Source organism: Paroedura picta, chromosome 3, assembly GCF_049243985.1.
Source record: "Paroedura picta isolate Pp20150507F chromosome 3, Ppicta_v3.0, whole genome shotgun sequence".
In the NCBI taxonomy this organism is placed as follows: domain Eukaryota; kingdom Metazoa; phylum Chordata; class Lepidosauria; order Squamata; family Gekkonidae; genus Paroedura; species Paroedura picta.
Genome location: NC_135371.1, coordinates 59,311,514 through 59,338,039, shown reverse-complemented (window position 1 = coordinate 59,338,039; position 26,526 = coordinate 59,311,514). Strand labels below are relative to the sequence as shown.

The 26,526-nt window shown below is 44.0% G+C and overlaps 1 protein-coding gene and 1 long non-coding RNA gene across 4 annotated transcripts in view; one reads left to right on the top strand and one right to left on the bottom strand.

Moving 5' to 3' along the window:
* Positions 1-1,343: 1,343 nt before the first annotated feature.
* TEX264 (testis expressed 264, ER-phagy receptor) overlaps positions 1,344-26,526 on the top strand; it is a 216,165-nt gene continuing 190,982 nt past the window's right edge. The window contains exons 1-3 of one of the 3 annotated variants that reach the window (XM_077325915.1): positions 1,344-1,489; positions 5,524-5,600; positions 6,143-6,431. In XM_077325915.1, coding sequence (XP_077182030.1) covers positions 6,174-6,431 — 258 coding nt within the window. In that variant the 5' untranslated portion in view covers positions 1,344-1,489; positions 5,524-5,600; positions 6,143-6,173. Of the gene's footprint in view, positions 1,534-1,715; positions 2,234-5,523; positions 5,601-6,142; positions 6,432-26,526 lie in introns of those variants that run through there. The other 2 variants (XM_077325914.1, XM_077325916.1) reach the window with 2 other exon arrangements.
* Positions 16,577-24,711, bottom strand: LOC143832090 (uncharacterized). Its single transcript, XR_013229087.1, has 3 exons — positions 24,663-24,711; positions 18,299-18,517; positions 16,577-16,782 (listed from the first exon to the last, which is right to left on the bottom strand). It is a non-coding gene; the product is annotated as an uncharacterized LOC143832090 (long non-coding RNA).

Sequence of the window (26,526 nt, the reverse complement as noted above, 5' to 3'; positions counted from 1 at the left end):
GGCCCTGCCCCTGCCAGCTGCTCTTCCCATGGCTACAGGCTTGAACTTATTAGTGATGTGATACCACACAGTCTATCCCCAAAGCTTCTGTTTCCTTCAGCAGAAGTGATCTATGTAATCTGGAGATCAGTAGTAACACTGATCTAACTCTAGGTCCCACTTTAAGGTTCCTGTGCTGAATTAAATAAGTGCAAACTTTGTCCAAGATGTTGACAACGATGAGTCAAGTAACACTTGTTGAATTTTTGCTTGTCAGTCAAAAGATCTCTGCTCCCCCCCCCCTACAAAAATGCTGTAGATTCACAAGCCCAAGGCTGCCACTAGGAATTCCAGTCCCCATATGGGACCTGGGGATCCTCTGAGTTTACAGCTCATCTCCAGGCAACAGAGATCAGATCCTCTGGAGAGAATGGCTGCTTTGGTGGCTGGACTCCATAGCATTAGACTCCACTGAAGGTGGATTCCATTCCCTTCCTGCCCCAAATCCTGCCCACCAGGAGTGGTTTAAGGGTTTGTGGGGCCTGTAACCCCAGAGCCGGTTTAAGGATTTGTGGGGCCCTAGTAGAGTACAATTGTGGAAGAAGCAACAAGACTGAGGGCCGGGGGGGGGGGGGGTCACTCTGAGTATCCTTAAAGAGGGGAAAGGGGGGGGGAGGAGAGAGGCTACAGCCCTGATCCATGGGGAGAAGGCACCATGCTGAGCCCCCGCAAATGTGCTACATGTGCCATGGATAAACTGGCCCTGCTGCCCATCCTAGCTCCACCCACAAAGTCTCCAGGTATTTCCCAACAGAGCTGGCAACCCTAACTGCCACCTTTTTTCTGTCTTTAATTGGCATATATTTTAGCCAGTTAAGCATTTCCATGCACCGGGGTGCAGTTATGCGCCAACAAGTACTTAAAAGCTAGTTTCCAACTTCCAAATGGGGCCTGGAGGTTTCCTGGAATTCACACCCATCTCCTGGAAGTTCCCCTAGGGAGAATGCGGCTTTGGAGGCTGGACTCTGTGGCATTATATCTTACTGAGCGCCCCCCCCCCCCCAAAAAAAAAAAAATCTCCAAGCACTTCCCAAATTGAAGTTGGCAATCCTCAGTGACAATAAAAGCAGAGGAACCACATTAGGAAAGGAATGGCAGCTTGCCACAAGTTCGCTAGTTGAGGCAGCTCCCAACAGGAACCGGCAGCCACCTAATCGCCGGCAGCCCCTGTGTGTGAGCATGCTCGCCGCCCCACACCGCCCGCGGTTCTTCCCGCCGGTTGTGGGTCACGATGGGCAGCCCCTTGTACAGGCGCCTTGGCCTCCGCCGGCGACGCCTCCTTGTCCCCGGGCGCTCCTAACTCCACCCCATCCCGCGGGGCTCCGCTCGTCGTGGCGCGTTCCCGGGCGCGCACGGGGACGACAACTGGGCGTGGGCGCGCCTCCCATCCGCCGAGCCAGGGCGCGTCCCCGAGCGCAGCCTCAGCCTGTGACTGAGCAGGGAGCTACCAGTGAGTGCCGAGCCGGCTCCGCTTTGCTCCCACTGCCCGGGGGGGTGAGTTGGGGGCGCCCACAGGGAAGCGGAGCGAGCCTCGCAGGGCGGGAGCCAGGGGGAGTGAGGAGGAGATCCCACTCACTATCTCCCGGAGGGAGGGAGGCGCAGGGAAGGAGGAATGCGAACGGCCAAAATCTCTTTGGAGATGCCAAAAGAATCTGGCAGGCGGGGGTGGTGATCTCCCCCCCCCTCTTTGGGGGGGGGGGTGGCGAGGATTCGTGCTGGTAGATCCTTGTAGTGATAGCTGCCCATTCCATGAAAGATTTGTATGAGGATTCTAAGGGAAGTGGGGGGATCTTTATGGAGAAGGGCAAACCTGACACTCTCTACCCTTTGGGAAGGTTTAAGGGAGATCGATGGGGAAACTGACCATATCGAGAATCTGAGGAGAGGGCATTACTAGTGAGAGCACATCCTAATGGAGAGGCTGGACTTGACAGCCCTGTGGAGCAGACTGGGTTCTCAGCTGGAAAGGGGAAGTTCTTTTGTGCGGAGCGTGATCCTTAAATAATCCGTGGAAGGTGAAATATGTAAAGAAATCTTGCAGTGCATATGTGCTGGAAATTCGTGGCAGCCCCTGTTAAGCAGTGGTGTCACACACAGTGGTTTTTGAATTGGAGACCAGGGAACAGCGCTTTTGCTAAAATATCAAAGAGTCTTGTCTTATGTCTTCTTAAATACTAACAAATTGGCTGATGAGGTGAGCTCTAACTCACATACCTTTTGCACCAATAAATATTAAGATGCTATGTTTTTACTAACTCTCTGGAATGTGACATTTTCTCAAACAACTGTAGATTCACATAGTGAGGTCAGTTCCTGTAAAGATCAGACATATGTCTTACCACAAGTAGTTTTTACTTCTTAAAAGAAGTGAGCCAAGCAGTAGGACTAGTTCCCCCTAAAACCTTCAGAAAATTATTTTATTTTTTTACCATGGAATATTTGGAGAAGAACTAAACAACAACTAACATATAAAAGAAGGTACTGGGGTTCCCCTTTCTATTCTCCTGAATTTGGCCCATCCCCAAGTATTACTTTCTGCATAGATTTATATATATTGTGACCAGCAAACTGTCTAATGTTGGCCACTTACAGTAGGTTTCTTTAACTTCTCTAGTTGCCAGGGTTTTTTTGACAGTGGGCTCTTCTGCTTATAACAGATATGCAGTAAGCAGAAATTCCCTGCTAAAAAGATGGCAAACCTAATGAAATAAATTCTGTTTCCCCAACTGCAGTCTAAAACCTTTTGGTTTATTGCATCATGTGGAACTTTGTCTTTGAAATCTGTAGGTTCAAAATGTTATTTTTATTCCATTTGACAGTTTCGGTTTCTTACATGGCTGCAAGAGATGAAGCCTTGTGAGGCAGTAAAATATTTTGAGTATGCCCAATACAATTGTTATAGCTAGAAATCTCAGGTGATACAGGGAGAATGCACCTGAGTAAATATGATTCAAGGAGAACCTTTCTTATTTTGCTGTGCTCCAGTACTTTAGGGCTTTTGAAGTCTCCACTGGCTATTCCTGTTGGAATGGCAAACCCTTGTTTGTGTTGGCTTGGAAAACTGGGCAAGCAACTGGTAATAACCTGCTTTGTAACCAGCATTGCTGTTTTGATCACACTGTAGATTAGGCCAATGGACTCATTCCATTTTGGTTGTGTATTCCCTTGAAGTTGTGCTCATCTATTTGTGTCATGGCCATTAGAACTACAGCTGTTACAGACAGAGGATTATAGTTCATGTAGTTGTAGACAAGGTTCGCTTTGAAATTCTTAAAGGACCAACGGTCCTTTTAGATTATTACAGAATCTCCTGATCCCCCTCTTCGCATCACAGGCAGAATAGCTCCTAAAGCAAAGATTTTAGAAAAAGCATCCCTGGTTCTTTAAGGAATGGTTGTAAAAGTGCATGCTGGCTTTTGGAGCTGTGCACGAGCACTGTGATCTCATCAAGCTGGTACACATGAACCAGGAAGTAGAATAAAGCTGAAATAAACAGGATCAGTTCGAAGCAAGGAAAAAGCTCTCTGAACAGAGAGGGGCAATTTAATGTGCTGCAGTTTCAAATAGCCTGCGTGCGCACAGCAAGTGGCCTGACTCTGTTACTTATTGTCTTTGCTGCTTGCCTGCAGTAGTGGAGTTGACTGTCTCAGTTCTGTAGACTAAGATTTCTTTCTTGTTTGTCTGAAATGTGCTGTGTCTGGGACTATATTCTCAGTGCCTCTGTTCCAGTCCCCATATGTATGCTTCATATGCTTCAGAAGTAAAGCAAAAAGGGTTAAGATCTGGTCATTTAGATGTAATTTCAGAAGAAAGGGGCTTGACATCCTGTCCATGACAGGAAGAATACAAAACAGATTCCTAGTTAGACAGTCACAACTTGTATTCAGCATCCGGTTGAAATTTAAACTGAAGCACAGATAGTTGATCTCCTGTCCCCATTGTAGTGCTAGAGAATCCACAGTGGGTTAGTTTTGCCATTTAAAGAAGTAGTGCTAAAAATAGCACAATTATAGAGGCATTATCCCATCCAGTCCTTATGTCTTTTTTCTACATATGTTTCACATTTATTCCTGGATGAATACTAAAATAGTATTGGAGGAAGAGGAGGGACAGGACAAAAGAGAAAATGTTTCCCTCTTTCTCACACTTCCTGCTACGGAATTTTGTCATACTGCTCAAAATAGGGAGAAATGTCTGGAAATATTTTCAGCATGAATGACACTAGATCAGCAATCATCGGCATATGTTAGATGTGTGGATGAGGGTAGATGATGTCTACCTATTTTGCAAGGCTTTCAACAGGGCACAGGTTTGGATGCCTCAAAGCCATGCAAGTAGAAAAGTGCTTGCACTCAGATATGTGTTTTTGATGTGCATCTGTTTTACCCCTGGATAATTCTTGAAAGTTTGTGTATGTAGTTGCGGCAGCCCCTCTGTTGGAGCTAGGAAGTGCTCTGGTGAGCAGAACCACTATGGTGGGTCTTCTTTGACAGGAGATAAGCCGGAGAGTGTACTTTCTCAGGTACTGCTGAAGTCCTTTAAACCAGTGGTCCCCAACCCCCAGTCGGAGACTGGTTCTGGTCCGTGGATCATTCGGTACCGGGCCGTGGCTACTCCTCCTCCTCCCAGCTGCTGCCTCGGGGGCTACCCTGCTACTCTACCGCCGGCTCACCTTTGGTGCTCTTCAGCGATCGCCATGGCTGGAGCTCCCCCTTGGCATGGCACTGAGCAGCTGCTGATGGCAGCTCCCTCCAGTGGGTGGCGGGAAGTCAGGGGTGCCGGTGGGAAAGCAAGCGGAGCAGTGGCTCAGGCGGCAATGTCCCTCGGCAAAAGACTACCCCCCCTCCCGGGCCTCAGTAAAATTGTCAAGCTTTGACCGGTCCCCGGTGATAAAAAGGTTGGGGAACACTGCTTTAAACTGTTCAAGGATCCTACGTGAGCGGAACAGGGATGCAGTGAAGTGCATGTGCACCTTATCACACATATTCTCCAGGTCTAGTTCAAGCATCAGGCTAAAGGGAAGAAAGCAGCCATTGGCTGCCAGCAACTGGCTAATGGCTTTATGCATATCACACTGCCCACTGCTTATGTTTACGGACAGTGTATGGGAAGCTTGTATGCACACCCCTTGTGTTTGTTTTTCTTATGAGATAGGTCAAAAGCACCAGATAGCCTTCTTGAAGAGCTCCCAGTTTCAGAGCCCAGCCCAGATCATCAGAATGTATAAAGAAGACCTGAGGTTTGTGCGTGTTTGTAGGAGAGAAGGGATACTTTGTGGGGAAGGGTTATATATCCTTTCTGGCTGTTATTGCTGCTGTCTGCAAATGTTCATCAATCCTACTTCCATGTTAGCAAATAAAATGTGGATTCTGTCCGAATTCAGGAGGGCACAGGGGCAGTGCCAATTGTTTGGCTCAGATGGCTATCTGCCAAAAGGCTCAAGAAAATAGGACACCAGTAAGATCTTAATTTCTTTTGTTTCAGGGAAGCTAATCCTGGATCAAAGGTTCTTGTGAGAGGCAATGAGCTATTGCTAGACAATCTACTCCGCTGATTCTCAGGTAAATATAAAATACGATCTACTGGATCAACTGTTGCACTGAAACCTAATTAGTGAGAAGGGGGAAAGGTGTGTCACCCTCTCTTTTCTGGCGCTGTCCAGGTGTGGAGGAGAGACATTTGTGATGGTCAGTGGTGGCTGATCACTGTCCTCACAGCCCCATTGCCATCCCAGACAGTGCCATAAACACTACAGGGAAATCAACATTATTATTTTTTCAAGGACACTAGCTTTCCTTTCCACAGTTGTTTTTGCTAAAGAGTGGCAAATCTAATCTGTTTGCAGTGTGCACTAGGATGTGGTCCTTATTCCCTGACAAGCTGAGCAAATAATAGCTGAGGTGGAGCTTTTTTCCCTTCTTGCAGTAGGTACATTTGCTAAAGAACCAGAACTGAATTATGTCCCCAGTATAGGCTTATAAAATCAGTATAGGCTTATAAAAGCTAGAGTGAAAGACACAGTTACTGTGGGAAGTTAGCAGATTTAGAAGAAAGCTGTTTATTTTACCATTGTCTAATCTTTCCGCTTCTCTCTTGTCACTAGTTGATAACTGGAGTCTGAGGCATCAGGAGCCATGTCGGATTGGCTACTCATTGGACTTTTTGGGGCACTGGTTACACTTCTGCTGTTGACACTCTTTGGCTTCGCTGTTTATTCGGGCATCTTCTCAGAAGTGGTGGTTAGTGCTGGTTTGCCCCCTATTGGCAACATCACTGTGGCATACAAATTCCAGGTTGGGCCTTATGGCGACTGTGGGAGGCTGTTTACAGAGAGCTGCAGCGTCTCTCCAAAGCTATGCTCCATTGCTGTCTACTATGATAATCCTCATACGGTAAGTCACAAGAAATACCCCTTCTTAGTCTTTCAAGTTTGAATGCTGTTATATGTGTGGCCTTGTTAGCGCAAGTGATATTCTCCTGAGAACTCACAGCAACCCAACAACCAAAGTAAGTGCCTCTCTTTTACAAACAGCGACTCACTACCCATGGACAATTGCTCTCTCTTTTCTGATTGGTTAAATCATAGATAGTCCCTGAAAGGATTTTCGAATGTACCTTTGCAACCAGGTTCCATTGCATGTGTCACACTGCAGAAGTTTTAAGTTTTCATAATATCTTGCTTCCTGAAGTTCAGACCTTGCCAAAATAGCTTCAATTTTCTTGAAATCTTAGACCGGGCAACCAAAATAAATTGTGCATACTTCTTTACAAACCATATGGCTTCCAATGATTTTTGTGACATGTTGGTGGTATGGAATTTGGATTGCTTTGAGACCCCATGTTCAGAGGCAGTATACCCCTGAATAATGTGGGCAAGTACAAAAACACAGGAGGACAGTTGCTTTCATGCCTTGCTGATAAGCTTCCCAGAAACAAGCACCTAAAAGTCAACATGCTGATACAATAACTCTATTGCATTTTAGAGTTGATCAACAGATAACTTGTGAATAAGTTCATATTTGAAAAGGGTGAGTTGGGAAACTGAGCTCAGTGAGTTAACATTATCATCCTGATAATACATGGGGGTTTTCTTTCTACATTGAAGATGCTTGATCTCATATAAAGTGAGGATGTTTTTTTTTATTTTCTAATTTATATTGTTTATTTCTCCATCCATAGCAGGAAATGTTTTTGTTGCTAAATTTTTAACTATTGCACAGGTGTTGGAACAGTGCACAAGTTTCTGTCAGAAGAAGGTGGAAATAGGAGTTATTCTGAAATGTGCCGAAGAAAGGAGGGTTTCCTGGGGAACAGATCTTTATCCATGTATAGGGGAGAGATGCTCCCATACCCTGTTACAGTTGGGGGCGGGGGGATAAGGCAGTGGCAGATGGACTAGCTCCTTGTTTCCTTCCTTTAACTAGTTGGGCTTAATTTCCAAGTTTCTGACTCCCATGCTATCAAATGTATGTTTTATAATTGTTTCACTCACATGCCTAATCCCCCACGCAAACCTGCAAATTAGCCAAGAAGACCTGCAATTGATCCATTAGAAAATTAAAATCTTAACTAAATATTTTTTTGCAAAGCCTGTTCAGTCAGTTGAGACTGAGATGCAAGAATCATCATCTCATCCTTAGATTTCTTCCTATTAGTAGCATTCTAGTTTAATAATTTGTCAAAAGCTTTCTTGTCAATAGAGGGGTTCTAGGAAGGGGCCAGTATAAATTCCTCAAAATTAGATGGAGTTGGCACATCATTTACCAAAGAGCCAAATCTATCAGTAGGTTCAGCTGGTGAAAGCTGATGAAAATATTCTTCTATCTTACTCTGCTGTGCATAAGGAGCAGGCCTTTCCTCCCTATTATTATTGATCTATCCACAAGAACTAGCCTATATAAAACCAATGAATTAAATAATTATTATTAAATAATTATAAAATAATTCATAGAATCATAGAGTTGGAAGGGGCCATACAGGCCATCTAGTCCAACCCCCTGCTCAACGCAGGATCAGCCCAAAGCATCCAAGAAATGTGTGTATCCAACCTTTGTTTGAAGACTGCCAGTGAGGGGGAGCTAACCATCTCCTTAGGCAGCCTATTCCACTGCTGAACTGCTCTTACTGTGAAAATATTTTTCCTGATATCTAGCCTATATCGTTGTACTTGTAGTTTAAACCCATTACTGCGTGTCCTTTCCTCTGCAGCCAATGGGAACAGCATCATGCCCTCCTCCAAATGACAACCTTTCAAATACTTAAAAGAGGGCTATCATGTCCCCTCTCAACCTCCTTTTCTCCTGGCTGAACATTCCCAAGTCCCTCAACCTATCTTCATAGGGCTTGGTCCCTTGGCCCCAGATCATCCTCGTTGCTCTCTTCTGTACCCTTTCAATTTTATCTATCAAGAAGAAGTGAGGCCTCCAGAACTGCACACAGTACTCCAGGTGTGGTCTGACCAGTGCCTTATACAATGGGACTATGACATCTTGTGATTTTGATGTGATGCCCCTGTTGATACAGCCCAAAATGGCATTTGCCTTTTTTACAGTTGCATCACACTGCCTGCTCATGTTTAGTTTACAATCCACAAGTACCCCAAGGTCTCGTTCACACACAGTGTTACCTAGAAGCGTATCCCCCATCCAGTAGGTATGCTTTTCATTTTTCTGACCCAAATGCAGAACTTTATACTTATCTTTATTAAATTGCATCTTGTTCTCATTTGCCCAATTTTCCATTGTGTTCAGATCTCGTTGAACTCTGTCTCTATCTTCTGGAGTATTTGCCAGTCCTCCCAATTTGGTGTCATCTGCAAACTTGATGAGTAGTCCTTCCACCCCCTCATCTAGATCATTAATAAATATGTTAAAAAGTACCAGACCGAGCACCGAGCCCTGAGGTACCCCGCTACTCACCTCCCTCCAGTCTGATGAAACACCATTGACAACAACTCTTTGAGTGCGGTTCTCTAACCAATTCCCTTTCCACCTAACTATCTGAAAATCCAGATTGCAGTCCTTCAATTTATCCATCTGAACATCATGAGGAACCTTATCAAAAGCTTTACTAAAATCCAAGTAAACGATATCAACCGAATTTCCACGATCCAGCAAATCTGTCACTTGGTCAAAAAAGGAAACCAGGTTGGTCTGACAGGACCTGTTGGAGACAAATCCATGCTGACTTCCTTGGATCACCAAATTGTCCTCCAGAAGTTTGCAGATCACTCCCTTTAATATTATGAGCTTCTTGTGGCGCAGAGTGGTAAGGCAGCGATATGCTGTCTGAAGCTGTCTGCCCATAAGGTTGGGAGTTCAATCCCAGCAGCTGGCTCAAGGTTGACTCAGCCTTCCATCCTTCCGAGGTCGGTAAAATGAGTACCCAGCTCGCTGGGGGGTAAACGGTAATGACTGGGGAAGGCACTGGCAAACCACCCCGTATTGAGTCTGCCATGAAAACGCTAGAGGGCGTCACCCCAAGGGTCAGACATGACTCGGTGCTTGCACAGGGGATACCTTTACCTTTACCTTTACCCTTTAATATCTGCTCCAGATATTAAAATAGGCTGAGCTTTTCTGCTTTCTCTGAATCCTCCGTTAGAGTTTGTCCATCTGCACCCATCAGTGGGCCTATTACCTCCTTTACTTTATGTTTGCTCCTCACATAACTGAAAAATCTTTTCTTGTTACAGTGGGCTTCCCTGGCCAATCTTAGTTCACTCTCAGTTTTGGCCTTTCTGATGATTGATCTACAGTGCCTAGTAACCTGTAGGTACTCTTCTTTAGAGCTCTGTCCTTCCCTCCATTTCCCTTTTCTTTCTTAGTTCCTCTCTGTTCATTCAAATAGGCTTCTTAAAGCTCCTGCAGTGTTTTCGTCTTTCTGGGATAGTAATTGATTGAGCATGTAACAGCTCTTGTTTGAGTAGCGCCCACCCTTCACATGCTCCCTTCCATTACAGCATTCTCGTCCATGGTATGACACTCATCATGTCTCTGAGTTTATTAAAGTTTGCCCTACGAAAATCCAACATCCATGTAGTAAAATAAAATTCCTAGTAAAATAAAGAGTTTAAGATGAATGGGGTTTGTAAACTACAGGCTGCTATTAAGTTAAAATATGGCTCTAATAAACCCCCCAGATTAAAAACCCCATTTTAATGACCACTGTGATAATCCCTAATAGGGATTAGAATATAAAATACATGCTGTTAAAATAATAAAATCCTGATATAACAGCTAAAATGACTATATAATTAAGACTAAGAATAAAATTCAACAGTTAACAGCTCAGAGATACTGATAACAAAGTGGCTGGGATAAATAGATAAAACAACTAGAATAGAATTGAGAGTATTAACATGTTTTCACCATAGATGCACAAACCCAGAACACAAGAGTCCTTATAAGGGCAGTTTCATAACAAATCAAATATGAACAAATCAAACATATAAAACAGCATACCAACCACAGCCACTGCCACAACCTAGGTTAAGCTAAATTAAATAGAATTGAATACTAAAAACAATAAAACTATAAAGGGGAGAAAGAGAAAAGAAGAATGACAAAATTATCTCCCTCCCAATGACTGGATAATAGATTAATTAAGTTCTGAGTTTTCCAAGCAGGAGGGCAAATCATTCTAGCTGACCAAGGTCAGCCACTTCAAAAGAAAAACAACTACTCTCCCTAGGTTGCAACAAATGATATTACACTACACAGTAGAGGGACAGGGTGGAGAAAAATTCCTACTATAAAAGTTAAAACAAATTTACTTAGAGCATAGCTCAGCCTCTGCGTCTGCTGACTCTCACTGGAACCAGCCCATTACATTACATCTGACAAAGTGGGTGACATTTGGATTGGATCTTCATCACAAAGGAAGAGGGGGGATTTAAACCTTCTACCTCATGCCATTATCTTGACCTGAAATGACCTCATAGCTCTTCTATTAATCCTGCATGGGAAACATACTGATAAGGCTTGCCTCCATGTGCCCCCTTTCTAGATACTATGGATCTAGCCCAAATTTGAACCACACACCTGTTATTTGTAGTGAAGAACCCCCAGCATGGAACTCCTGGCATCAGTCATAGTTTGATCTTTAATTGAAGACATTTTTATTTGCTTGCCTTTTAAGATGTTTTGGCTGTTTTTATACTGAATATCTAATGTTCTTTCTATTCTTATTGTTAGAATGCATATATGACCATTTGAATCTGGTCTCAATGTGATTGCTGATAGCTTCATTTTAATGGAACTTTACTCTGCTGTTCTCTTACTTTTATTATGTACTTATTTTTTTTGTGACCCATTGTGAACTGTTGCAAAAGATATTGGACACAAGTGGGTCAAAACCATAAAGTGTTCTACTCTTGTACGGTTGGGACAGTCCATAGTATAATGCAAAATTCTTTTTGAAATGCTAAAGCCGCCGTATACAGTAGCAATTTTGGTTGATTATTTTGGAATGGGTATGCTCCTAAGGGTGAATTTGGGTGTTGTTACATTTCTGGCTTCTTAGCCCAGACCTCCTCCCTCAGCTTCTGGCCATTGACAGGTGGAGTTATCATGAAGGAATGTGCCACAGGCATTTTCATTAAAATATGGAGTTCCAGTATCTCTTTCCCTGTAAGACCTCTTAGCAGTCGTTTGCCTTCTGCTTTTCTCTTCATTTGAAGTTATAACAAGGACTTCTGCCATTGGCCATAACCTAGAGCATTGCACAACCAGTTTCACATGTTGATTGGGGTAGTTTCACATGTCAGCTGTTTTTTTTTGTTTGTTTGTTTTGTTTTATAATGATGTCCCCATAGCAGTTTGTGATATACTATTGGCACTTGCTACAAAGAAGCCAAGTGTTCCACTGGACTCATGCATACCTTTTTACATCCCTAACGAGTCTTCTAGATTTATGGAGATAGTTTTAATGCAGGCATAATATAGCTAGGCATGGATTGCTGTAAATTAAAGTAATCTGTTATGGAATAGACTGGCTTGCTGACAGCCTGATTCCCCACCCCACCCCCATCAACTCAGCATTGACAGGATAGCAGGAATATATGTGACATGAGCACTTTGTGTTGTTTCTATACAATCCAAAATGGGAGGTGGGTGGGTAAAGTGACAGGCACAAAAAGACAGAGGAAAGACTGAAGAATCTCCCCATTGTGACTGCATTTGGAGATGCAATGAATACACAACAGGGAATTTTCCTTGTTTGGATGTAGCCATAGTAAGATAAGTCAAGAGAGGGACTGGGCTTTAAAATTAATTATGTTTATTTTTTTCTAGTTTCCTTCTTTTTACAGGGAAAATAAAAGGAGCTACCAGCCCTTAAACATTCTCATGGCCACACCATAATGCCATATATAATACAATAGCTGACATAGAACCATTAGTTGCTATCTCATTCATTCAGTAATTGCCTGTCTAAATGAAAGTCAGCACTCATCTTACAAGCCCTCTAATGTCCTGGTAGGGAAGGGAATTCCAGAGCAAATGTCTTTAAGACCTATGTGGATAGTCTGTTTTATTCCCTTCTAGGTTTTGATGTATTTATCAATCTTTTGAATCTCTCTCTCTTTCTCAGTATCTTGGGATTCTGTTGCAATTCTTCATTAGAGCTCATAATTTCCAATATGATCTCAGCTGCAGAGATTTTAGATGTCCTGTGTGAGGACAGAAGGTAAAATATGTTTGGACAAATGAACCTGAACATAGAAAGGAGCCAGAGAGCCAAGGCACCTGATGAAATGACCTTCTTTGCTAACCATGTTATTTGTGTTATAAATACAAGGGGCGTACTCTTCTGCCCACAATGAAAGGAGAGTATTTCTCTCTGGCATTTCTGTCTTGGTTGAATAATATAGGATTCCTCAGCATAAGTTAAAGAATCAGGAAGCAAAATGTCACCGGGCATTATCTTAAGCCAATGTTTGTTTAAACGTTGCCATGAAAGCGTTTCTAGATATTTAGGATACATTCGCTCATCAGGACAACATCAGTTTCTTCTGCATTTGACATTTGTTTCTCCCATAGTTGCTCTAATCCCCCTGCTTGGCTAGTGTGTGTCTTCCAAATGCAGTGATACTCAGGGGCTTTCCGCACGCCTTCAAAATCGCACAATGGTTGCCAATTGAAAACGCTACTGATTTGCCGTTATGCACAACGTCGTTGACAATCTGCCACACACCTGAAACCGATCCGCAAAAAGCGCTTCCTTGTAGCGCTTTCAGGGAAATCCCCAAAAGTGGATTCACCCTCCGGAAAGCGCTACACTCCGCAACCAATCTGCAACACTAACGGGAAAGTTCTGTGCGTTACCATTGTTGTGGTTTCTACAAAGTCCCTCCCCCTGGCTCTCTCCTCTGATCTTCCACCCCAAAACTGGCAATCAAGATGCCACTATTTGGTCATCATAACTAATGGCTCCTCATAGACCTTTCCACCTCATGTATCTTTCCACCTCCATGAATCTGTCTAATCCCCTTTTAAAGTTTTCTAAACTAGTGAATATCACCTCATAGTAGTTTATCCGATGAATTAATTCCATAGCATATGATATAAACTGCAATTAAAGTATTTACCCAAAGCTATTTCACATTTATAAGAGCTTATATAGATTAATACAGATCAAAACGCATGTGCAGTGTGTAGGGGAATTAACCTTTCACCACTTTGGAAATATTAACTTGGCCCAGGTTTTCTGTTCTACTATTAAGTATGTTATAACTCTCCAGCCAGGGTTAGAGATGAGAAGGAATGAAGCTGTAAGGGTGGTTGGACACACACACACAAGAATTAGATGGTGGAGGAGAGAGAAATCAAGGCATACCAGTCTGGTTGATGGGCTTAGGAACAATGCATGATTGGAAAATGGTTTCCCGAGCATCGAAGTTAAAGAACTTTGCGCCTACATGGAGGGTTTTCTTTAACAATCACTTTTAAAAGGGCAGCAAACAGCACCGTTTATTTTATTTATTCTTGTGTTTATATACCACCATTCCCCGAGGGCTCAGGGCGGTTTACGTATAATTCAAAACATAAAATAATATAAATATATACATAATAAATATGATTTTAAAAATAGGAATAGCCTCTGTCTGTTTGATCTCTGCCTTGCCATTAGTGGCTGCAATGTGAAACTGCATTAAAACTAACACCCCACCTCGGAACTATGAGTCTAGCTTCACTGGGCCCTGAAGGTGACTTGGGCCCCAGCAAGTTTGTACTCCAGTACCTCCTTATTGGCTGCCCTGCGTAAGAGGTGGGCTGAATCTGAAGACATGCACATGTCCATAAGACTTACACAAGATAGAATCATGCCTGAATCATGTCTGAATGACAGCTACTGGGAAGCCTTTAATTTTAGAAATATTTTGCTTTTTGCAGTCGGGTGAAAGGACAGGAGAAATTATTTTTCCTCTGGTAGATCATGTCAGTTGATGGACTGATTCCACTGAAAATATCTCTGCTTATTTCTGTGACTACCTCAGAATGTACAAATAAGGGCTTTCTGACAAATAAGGGCTAATGACTGTGAGAATGTATTTATGGCCTTTATTTTGGCTTTGGTTGCGTATGCACCCCTTCTAAGTCAATCATAAATACCATGTGAAGTCATAGGACTGGTTATTCCCTTATGGTTTATATGTTCTATATGGGGACAAGTTAGGCTTTCTTAAGGTTAAGTCCACACTAAAGATTCAAACTAGTTGAACTAGTGAACCTCCTAGGAGAACTGTAGCCCTGTGAAGGGGGTAAAGGGCTTAAAGGATAGTTTTCAACAAGCTACACATTCTAGGACTTTGTCAGGTGGGAAGTGGGAAATCATAGTTAAATCAGTATCATACCAAAACTAGTGTGTTCATAGTGTAAGTGTGCTCTCAGGACTTAAATTCTTTATGTGTCTTCGTTTCTGAGAGACTTGTATTCACAACAAAAAATTTTGGCCCTGTGCTACGAACAGCAGCTGTGCTTAGCTGTTTCTATTTCTGTAGATTTGTAGGGCAGATGGGAGGTTGTCCCTATGGACAGGGCCATGCCAAATCCTTTGAGCTGCAAACAAAGGTCCTCCTCTTTGGCGTTCTGCTGCCAATGTTAGCAGAACTGCATTGCTGGGGTGAATCTCATGAGATCAAGTAGTACAGAGATGGATTTCCCCAGGGACGATAGCGTTTTAGTTCATTTAGAAGCACAACACAATCACACCCACTCTTTTTCTAAGGCTCTGGCCGGATAACAGCATTTCCTTATTATGTTCATGCTCAACACAATCCTAAGAGGGAGTTGCATTTATATCCATTTTACAAATTGGCAAGTTACTTATCCAGAGCTACCTGCTGTATTGGGATGGAGACTCAATCTTCCAGGGGCAGTTCCATCATGGCACACTACCTACCGGATCAAGCTGATCCTCCTTATCTCCTACAGAAACATTTGTAGTTCTTACCTATTACAGAAATGCTATTATTTTATTTATATTTCAACTTTCTTTCTCAAAAAGTCATATTTGCATCATAATTCCTCATTTCATGGGAACTTGGTTTGTTTGTTTTTAAATAAGGCCACGGACATATTTGTTGTTGCAGTAAATTGGCTAGTGCTGCAGGAGTGGTTTGTTCCAGGGGTGCAGGGTGCACACAGAACCAGATATTTTATCATCAGTGGCCTTGATTGGTCAATACATTTAACATTTTCCTAGTGGAGTGGTCTGTTTGTTTTGCTGTACAGTAGACCTGGTGACAATTCAGAGTTGACACTTTTGTGCTTCTGCATGTAGTCGTTAGTAAAATTGGATTGCATTCCATTTGGATGCAAGCAGAAAGCAACCTTATCTTTCAATATATAAATTAAAGTTTATATCAATACATCTGCAAACACCCAGTCTGGTTTACTTGGTATAGTGGTTAAGAGTGGCTCCCCAACTTCTTTTGCTGGCCTGCTATAAAAGAAACCTGAATGGGGGCAGAACAATGATGGCCCCATCGATGTAGTGGTTCAGAGTGCCGTCTTGTATTCTGGAGAGCTGGGCTTGATTCCCTGCTTCTCTTTGTGCAGCCAGCTGGGTGAACTTGGGCTCATCCTAGTCCTGATAGTGCTGTTCTCACAGGGTAGTTGTGATAGAGCTCTCTCAGCCCCACCCACCTCACAGGGTGTCTGTTGTGGGAAGAGGAAGGGAAGGCAACAGTAAGCTGCTTTGAAACTCCTTTGGGTAGTGAAAAGCAGGGTATAAAAACAAACTCTTCTTCCTCTTCTTCTATATTCCAAAGTCCGGCTAAAACAGAGGAAAAGTGTAAAGGATGCTTGCCATAAAAGGCGAATTCTAGTGGTGTCTATGGCTGCCTGCCTGCTTCCTTTGAATGCATCTTCTGAAATAGCTGTTCCATCTTCTTGCAGTAACAGAAGCCAAACCACAAGGAGATAATAGTATTTTAATGAATCTCCTGCTCCCACCATAATCCAGTAGAAATTAATCCAGTAGACATGCAGCTTGCTGGAACTGCTAGACAGAGATGCTCTTTAAAAAGCTTGTCTGTGGCTGCTTCTCCTGGACCTTGGCTGTCATGCAGCCACCCTGGAATGCTGCAGCTGAGGCCCAACATCACAACTTTTGCTGCCAACAAAATGGTGGAAAGCCAAACCAGACTCAAGTTACTCAAAGAGGTTCTGTTTCTACATCCACTGGAAATTGCATGCCAGGCGGCCTCTGCCATCTGCTTTAGGAGTTATCCAGCTGTAACTAGGGGGCAGGAGGGGCAGACATAAAAGGAAAAAGTTAGTAAAGCAAATTAAAAATGAGGAGTCTTGGAATGAAACATTCTCCTTTACTTAAACGGTAACTGCACCCCAAATAACATGAAATTGCAAGTTGCATAGGAAGGAACTAGCAAGTGAGAGGTGGCTTCTGTTCTCTGTTTGAATAGGTGTGCAAGTCACTGCCAAGGCTGCTAGGAAAAAGTGACTCTGTGCTGTTTGGTCTGATTCAAGAGGGCGGGGTGGAGGAGTGTGTGTGTGGGAGAGAGAGAGAGAGAGAGAGAGAGAGAGAGAGAGAGCCCTCAGCCTGAGATCATGAAGCTGAAACCCATTATTAGCCATCTGTGTTAGTTTGTTGTATTTCTTCTTATTTCTAAAACATGAGCACCCATATTTCCAGTTGCTGCTGGCTGTAGGAGGAGCTGCTGGAAAAAATAAGCCCTGACCGGTGCATTAAGGCAGGGGTAGTCAACCTGTGGTCCTTCAGATGTCCATGGACTACAATTCCCATGAGCCCCTGCCAGCATTTGCTGGCAGGGGCTCATGGGAATTGTAGTCCATGGACATCTGGAGGACCACAGGTTGACTACCCCTGCATTAAGGTACTGGTTCCTAGGCCTAGGGTTTCCACTGGAGGGGCTTGTTGCTAGCTAGAGTGGATCAAGCTGCACAAATCAGGTTTGCTTCAGTAAGAGCAGAGAGTGCTGAAAGTCCTTCTAGGAGAAGCCTAGAATCTGTTTCTGATCTTCTCTGGAAAACAAAATTTGAGTCCAGGGGCACCTTTAAGTCCAACAAAGATTTATTCAAGGCGTGAGCTTTGGTCTGCATGCACTCAGACATTGATTCTTGTTCCATTGTCTGACGAAGAGTGCTTACACTCGAAAGCTCACACCTTGAATAAATATTTGTTGGTCTTAAAGGTGCCACTGGACTCAAATGTTGTTGTGCTGCTCCAGATCAGCATGGCTACCCACTTGAATTGATCTTATCTGGGACTCTTGGGGAGGGGAGGGACCTCAGTGGGGTACAATAGCATAGAGTTCACCCTCCAAAGCAGCCATTTTATCTAGGGAAACTGATCTCTGTAGTCTAGAGATCAGGTGTGATGTCAAGAGCCCTACCTGTAGGTTTGCCATCCTGTTTAAGTGTTTCTTGTCAGGCAGTGTAAAGCCTAATTATAGAAGACCATTTAAAATGTATCTTGTGTAGTCAAAATGAATAGAAACCTTGCAGAAGAATCAGAAATTGGTGTCTAGTATTGTGTCTCCTGGTGCTTGTGACAGCAGTGTGGTTGTGGCATTTTGTGTGCTGCTATTAGCCTGAGGTGGGAAAAGACGAGTTTCCACTCAACTAAGTGCCTGTAGATCCTTCAAAGAAAACTGTCTTGCAAGAAAGCGTTCTAATATTTCCCAGAGGTGTTTCTATGTGGTAATTCATCAGGGGAAAATCTACAGCGAACAAACATAAATAGTATGATCAGTCTCATGGGTTTAGATTGTTACCTGCACAAATTTTAGTAAAGAGAAAAGGTTGCTGAGGTGAGGAAGTCCAGTCGCTTGGATCCAGAGCTCTTCTTTCATGAACAGAAAGCATTTCACTCATGGAAGTGGAGGGGGCTGATTTCCAGTTTCTTTCCTCTAGTTGCAGCCTCTGTGCCATATCTCAGCATTCTTAGAGGGTCCACTGACCCTCAGGAGTGACGTTTCAGGATGTGCAGAGGGCTGGAAGAGAGGGGCAGGGAAATTCTGTTGTGGGCTCTAAGGTGACCAGATTGTCCCACTTTTGGAGGGACATCTGGGGGCACCTGGCAAATTGTACTTATGTTGAAATTAAAATATATATATTACAGTACTATTTTTGCATTCTGTGTGTCCAATGAAACTTTTTGTTGCTCCATATAGACCAAATTTTTAATCAAGAACCCCCCCCGGTCAATGGTGTCCCACTTTACCAATATTGTAATCTGGTCACCTTTGATTCCAACTCAATCTCTGTCTCTCTTTCTTTCGGCATGTAAGACCCAAGCCTTGAATATGGAAGTGGTAGATACACCTCAAAGAAGGCAGTCACAATAGTTTGGTTTATTTATTTTGGCCATACTCTGTAGCAAAGAAATAACAACCCAGGATGACAACTGAAAAACAAACAGTCACTGAACAAGGACAGTGGTTTAAACAATAGTTTAGCTTATTCTCGCATCAAATTAAGTAGCAAATCTCCCAGTCTGTTACATGTGTCAAAATGATTTTGTTGTTGCCAGAACAAAGATAGTAGACTCAGTAGTAAGACACAAATCAGTTTGCACTAAGCAAGAAAAAAATTTTTTCCGTTGATTTGAACAGTATTTATAATATTTCAGTAATGCGTAGTGAAACCTTTTGGCAGATTCCTGTAATCAAAAAAATACAATGGAGGGCATCTCCAACTGTCCACAAATGCCATAGTGAAAAGCACAAGTGAAAAGACACACCAGTGATGATTCTCTTCTAAAAATGGAATCATCATTTGCTAAACATTTCAGTAAAGTTAGAGCTCTCTTAAAAGCAAAACTCTCAAAATAGTGCAATTGTAAGTATAAAGGTAAAGGTAAAGGTTTCCCCTGTGCAAGCACCGAGTCATGTCTGACCCTTGGGGTGACGCCCTCTAGCGTTTTCATGGCAGACTCAATACGGGGTGGTTTGCCAGTGCCTTCCCCAGTCATTACTGTTTACCCCCCAGCAAGCTGGGTACTCATTTTACCGACCTCGGAAGGATGGAAGGCTGAGTCAACCTTGAGCCGGCTGCTGGGATTGAACTCCCAGCCTCATGGGCAAAGCTTTCAGATGGCTGCCTTACCACTCTGCGCCACAAGAGGCTCTATTTGTAAGTATTGTAAGTATATCTAAAATAGAAACAAGTAAATAAAACATTTTGCCATGTAGCTAACTGATGTCACCATCCATCACGCCACAAGCTGAAAAAGAGGCATTTTCCCGTTTAACCTTTTCTGAGCCTTTTTGAAAGGATTGCCCTTTAAAGGATGCCCTGAATGCATTACAAAATACATGTTGGTGTTTCATCCAGTACATTTGCTGAGCTGACAATGGTGACTCTACAAAGCCTATTAGTACCTTCCAAAATGCCACACTGAATTTCTGTTTTGTTTTTCTTTGAAAACGTCAACTGATTACATGGGACTCACAGGAACTTCCATCTCAAAACTATCCATGCCTGTTTACCCTCAGTCAATGATATGCCCCTGTCACTTTTTCCTGAGCAACTGGGGAGTCTGTTGGTTCATTGTTTATAATGATAGCGCTAGTTGAAGGGATGTGGTTCTCTTTAGCATCTCTTGTTAGTGTGTCTAAATTTTGTGAGAAGAGAGGACTGAAAGTGATTTTTAGAGGCTTTCTTCCCTTCCGCTGTGCCTGCTTCTCAGGGAGGTTTCTAATGATGTTGTCAGGCTTGTAGTGAAATAGATTTAATTCCCATTTGGCCTTTCCCCAGTCATGACCAGCTGGATAGGATACTGACTTGGATAGGATACTGGGAGGCATCCCGTCTCCCCTAGCATTCCCCATCAGTATCTTGTCTCCAGAATTCCAAACAGCAGCTGGAAAGACCACTGGAAATTGGTGGCAGTGTGGCCACCCGGCTTCTTTTGCTGGCCTGCTGTAGAAGAAACCTGAATCGGGGCAGAACAATGATGGCCCCATTGAAATAGCTGTTAAGTGGGTAACAGTGGGTAAGAATGGTTAAGTGGCATTTAATTTGGAGAGTTGGGTTTGATTCCCCATACCTCCAGCGGAGTGACTTTGGGCTAGTCACAGCCCTGATAATGCTGTTCTCACAGAGCTGTCAGAGCTCTCTCAGCCCCACCTACCTCACAGGGTGTCTGTTGTGGGGAGAGGAAGGCAAGGCAATTGTAAGCCACTTTGAGACTCCTTCGGGTAGTGAAAAGTGGAGTTTAAAAACCAAACCTTTTTCATTATTGTGTGTTTTGGAACAAGCCTCTTGGGCAAGGTCACTAGAAATCCCTTATTGACTTTGTATCAAACATAAAACACTGATCAAACTTCAAAACCATGAGGCTGAAATTTTAATAAGCTAGAAGGGCTTCCCTAGCAGAATACATTTTCATGTCATTTTATTTAGGCGCATAGATATTTGATTAGGATACATTACTCTCCAAATCCTTCTTGAATTGCAAGGGGAAGGTTATACTGCAATTACAGGCAGTCACTTTGATCTAGATATCCATGGAGACTTTGGGGGGAAGTCCCCAAGTTATCATAGTACTGCATCATGCTAAAAAGAATTTTCTTTGTGAATATCACAGCTATATAGGAATCTACTTGTCTCTTTCATGAGCATAGTTCAAGCTATGTCATAGCAAGACTGGTATACTTGACAGATATAATAGTGTATATGTGATCACATGAGTATTGTAAGCAGTAGTGTTTAGAAGAATGGAAGACAGGGGAAATGAAGTAAGTTGACCGGATTTTAACATTGGTAAAGCGGGACACCATTGACTGGGCGGGGGGGTCTTGATTTAAAATTTGGTCAATATGGAGCAACAAAAATTTTCATAGAACGCAAAAATAGTATTGTAATATATATTTTTTTAATTCCAACATAAGTACAATTTGCCAGGTGCCCCCAGATGTCCCTCCAAAAGTGGGACAATCTGGTCACCTTAGGAAGAAGGCATCCTGAATGGATGAAATCATCATGGAAGCAAACTTCTGTCTGGAGCGGATTGGGATTTCTCACTGGAGTGTTAAATAAAGAACTGAGATATCAGGATTATTTGTATTTATTTTATATTATATAGATATTTATTTATATACTAGAAGCAAAGCCCGTTGTATCCAGGAATACAACGGGCGCTAGAGCTTGGCAATGGGAAGAGGAAGGGGAGGAGTTGTCCATTCTGTAAGGGCATGGGATTGAATGTGTGTTGTGTGGGAGGTTGTGGTGGCGTGGTGACAAATGAGGGTATGGGTGTGGAGATATGGGTGTCAAGAACCTGTGGTGTGGAATGTTCATTGAGTATGGGAGAGGACTGACCTTTGGAAATTGTGGCATAGTGGTTACAGATGAGCTTTCCAGAGCCATGTGAAGATATGTGAAGGGGAAATTAGACTGGACACTCTTCTTAGGGGGAAATTACATGGCAACAAATTCCTCCCAGTTCTGCATTCAACATAATTTCCCTTCTTGTCCCCCTGCCCTAATACACATGGGATAGTCACAGTACACAGGTGTCTACCCTGCTTCTTCTGTCTCCATTTTTTTACTGTTGATAAAATGTTACGTGGCCAAATGCTTCTTTCACGGCTGCTCCTTAGAAGAAGAAGAGCTGGATTTTTGTACCCTGCTGTTTACTACCCAAAGGAGTCTCAAAGTGGTTTACAAACACCTTTTCCCTTCGTCTCCCCACAATAGACAACCTGTGAAGGATGTGGGGCTGTAAGAGGTCTGAGAGAACTGGGAATGGGCCACAGTGACCCAGCAGGCTTCAGGCGTCTCAAAGCAGTTTCCAGTCACCTTCCCTTCCTCTCCCCATAGCAGACTCTCCGTGTGGGTGGTGGGGTAGAGAGCCTCACTTGGAAGATGGCAACCCTAAGAGGAGGTCCCTCTGTGTAGCGATCCCCAACCTGTGGGCTGCGGACCACATGTGGCCCATCGACTAATTGGAGGTGGGCCCCGAAGGACGCCTTCTCCCCCCCACCGGCCCTTTACTTCATCCCCCCCAGCCCTTTACAACACTCTTCATTGTTGTGGCGTGTCTGTATCTTATTTTGAAGGGATGTTTAAACATTACCATAGCGATCAGAGAGCGCTAGGGCAGTGGTTGAGAGTAGAGGAGTAAACTACCCCCCCACCGGGCCTCAGTAAAAGGCGTTGAGTGGTCCCCATGAGTGGTCCCCAGCGTTGCGTGGTCCCCGGTGATAAAAAGGTTGGGGACCTCTGTGCACAGCAGTCTTGACCGTAGTCAGGTTTATGTACACCTAGGTAGTGTGGAATTCCAGAAGATGAATCTACGCCAATCTGCAACCTTATCTCCTCTCTGCAATGTTTTCTTGACCTAAAATATGTCAGGGGGGTGCTAGGTAGCTGTGGGGCATTACAAACTTTGAGGCCCCACTTTCAGACTTCAAGGAATATGTTCAGACCAGGGACAGGCAACCTCCAGGCAGGGCCTGGAATTGCTGCTCATCTCCAGACTATACAGACCAGCTCTGCAGGCAAAAATGGCTACTTTGGAGGGGTGGCTGTGTAGCATTGTATCCCCCTGAGGTTTAGGGAAGCCAGCCTCCAGGTGGGGTCTGAGAATCCCCTGGAAGTACAGCTCATCTCTAGACAGTTAGGCTGAAGGGAAAGCTCTCTCCCCCCACTTGCACTCCTTCAAAAGGAAAGCACATGGGCCCAGAATCCACTTGGTTGCTTGGCTGGTGAATTTGCCCTTCTGAAGCCTGAGGCCTACTGCTGGCAATTGCAGTCCCTGTTGTTGTCTGCAAGGCCAAGTAAAGGTGGATCACCTAGGGCCTTTTCGCACGGGGATCTTTGTTGCAAATTGTTTGCGGAATGAAAAATCGCCATTTAAAATAGTGGAATTTGTCGTTATGCATACCTGCCTTTGTAGTGGAATCAGTTGCGTTTTTTAGCGTTTCCCACAGGCTTCCGGTCTCGGCAGAAATCGCTAGAAAGGAAGCGCTATTGCCAAGCTCGTCCCGCCCCTGGCCGTCAAGCAGCCAATGGGCAGCCGTTAGCATGCTCCCAAACAGCCCCTTTCCCTTTAAGAAAGGTTTTTTTTAAAAAAACACAGACCCATAGCAACGAATCTAGGTAGATTCGTTGCTACGGAGAGACCCATCCAGCTGCCTAATGTGAGCTGTCGTTTGATTGTATGATCGTTTGCACGCTGCCTCGAGTGATAAAAAAAAAAAATCCCCCCCCCCCTCACGGGCCCGATTTTCGGCTGAATTTATGTGTAAAAAATAAAGGGACTTTATTTCAGCAAACGGGCTATTATATGGTTTGTGATTAGTGACTAAAGGTGAAGGACTGAAGCCAGGGAAGCCTCTAAACAGAAAGAGGCTCGCTGGTGCGTTTATCCCCGCTCGCTCGGAGAAAAAAAAATGGCGATCGCTTCGCCGGAAGTTTGGAGGAGAGAGCCAGGGGGAGGGACTTTGAAGAACCAGCAACAATGGTAACGCACAGGTCTTTAGCGCTACTGTTGCAGATTGGTTGCAGGAGTGTATCGCTATCCGGAGGGTGAATCCACTTTTCTGGATTCCCCTGAAAGCGCTACAACGAAGCGCTTTTTGAGGGTCGGTTTCAGGATTGTTGCAGATTGTCTACGACGTCGTGGGTTATGGCAAATTAGTAGCGTTTCCAATTAGCAACCATTGTGCTATTTTGAAGCCGTGCGAAATGGCCCCTAGTTTTCCCCGAAGTCTCACTGTCTACTTTCCTGTAAAGCGAAATACACTTGAAATTCTGGGCCACTTTTGTCTTTGAGTTCATAGGAGTTTTTATTTACCAGGCCAAGCTTCAAAACAGTAACTTTAGAGAAGGGGCTTTTCTGTGGCCTCCCTGTCAGGCAACTGTTTGGCAGAAGGGGATAGTCCCCCCCCCCTCAAAAGGAAGGCCCTCAGGCTCCCCTGTGTTGCTCACTGAAGGAAAAGGCCTCCCTGCCCTCAGTCAGGGCCTGTCAGAGGCTCCTTTGCAGCAGGCCTGGAGGGAGGGAGGGAGGGGGAGAGAAGGCACTCACCAGCCTCCTGCCAGCTCTGTGAGGGTTCTGAGGCAATTTACAGTTGGACATGACAGTTAGGACAGCCTTGGGGTGAAAAGGGCTGGCACAGCCTCTGTTCTCACCCCCCTTGGCAGCCCTGCTGACCTCCTCTCCCTTTGGTGGTCAGGAGCAGACTGGCAGTGATGTCTCCAGATTGCCCCTGGCTGGGCTGGGCTGGGTGGGTGGGTTGGGACGTGCTTTGCGCCTCCTGACTGGATGGAACTCTTGTTCCAATCGGATTGGCCCCTGGCTGCACATGCCTCCGAATTGGCCCCTTGGCTGCAGACTGACAAGTGGAGGGACCAACTGGAAGGCACTTCATGCCTTCTGATTGGCCCCTCCGCTTGTCAGTCCAGGGCCAAGGGGCCAATTGTTGACCCCCATCACGGACTAAGCCCACCCCCACACCCCTTAGCCTTTTATTTATACTGCAGAACGCAGTTTACAGATGGTATTTATATACTACTTCTTCTTTACACAATAAAAAAAAAGAAAACCAATGGATTAATAACAGTACAACTAATTAAAATTATAAAATTAAATTAAAAACAACATGGTGTTCGTGTGAGGAGCCGGGTAGCCACATTTTGCACCAGTTGTACTTTCCTGAGTAGGCTCCGGGGTAAGCCCATGTAGAGTGAGTTACAGTAGTCAAGCCTGGAGGTGACTGTTGCATGGCTAGATGCTCTGGGGACAGGTAGGATTTTAGTAGCCTAGCTTGGCAAAGATGGAAATACATTTGCAGGGCTACTCTTGTGACTGGATCCCCTGTCATTTTGGAGCCTCCATCGTTAGATATGAGTGGAAGAGACCAGGAAGACTAAGAGGGAACACATATTCCCTTAACATTAATATGTTTCTTTTTAGCTTTCCTGGACTTTTCAAGATCAAATAAATGGGAACTGGAAAGAAACAAACCTAATTGTAGAGGGCAGGAACTAGCAGGATTCCCTAGCCAGACAGGAATGACTACTTGTCAGTATTAATTAAGAAAAATAAGGAGCCTACCAGATGGTAGACTCCTATAAGAAGAGCCTTGCTGGATCAGACCAAGGATCCACCCTGGTTCCAACAATAGCCAATCTGATGCTTCTAGGCAGTCCACATACTGGATAGCCAGACAGCCCTTTTCTTTTATTATCCTCTTTCCCTGCAAATGTTCTTTTGGGATGTATTGCTTTTGAATCTGGAAGCTTTATTAAGCTGTCAGTGCCAAGGTTCCAAGTAATCTGATGCCAAAGAGCTGTGGTGGAAATGCTTCAGAAGCACTGATGGTAGAGTGCAGTGTTCTGTCTGGAGAGAAGAATTTATCTGTTCAGACTGGTTGGGGCAAGATGAAGTATGGGCAGCTTAGCTGAATCAAAGGCAGAAATCAGGGAACATACCAAGCAAGATTCAGGAACTTTAATGACAGATGATGCTGGTAGTAAGTTGCCAGCATTTCCAAGGAGCTTTCAGCAACAGTGTTGACCATCCTATCAGCAGCTTCTTCCTGCTTCCAAGTGCAGGAACTGTTGGGAGACTATAGTCAAAGAAAGAAGGGAAGCCCAAATGCCTTTAGGTGGGATTGCATTCCAAGACAGGGCAAGTCCTGTTCCTGATATGGGTTTCTGATGGCAGGAATTTATGTCCTATGTAGTTTCATGATTAGTTTTCTCCATTAAAAAAAAACAAAACAGAATGACAAGGGAGCCAACTACCTAACTTTCCACCTATGCCATTTTTTTTCCTAGTGTGTGGCTTTTGCATGATTACACCTCTTCCTCTCCCCTCTTTTTCTCCCACTCTCTTCTCCCTTTCTGATCCACCTTGAGTCTTGGTGAGATGGCTAAAAAGCTAAATGAATAAATGCCGGACATGATAAAGAGTAAAACCGGTCTTCTCCCCAAACACTGGAATCGCTTTTTAAATTGTAACTCCCGCAGTTGCATTCTGTCCTATAAAAAA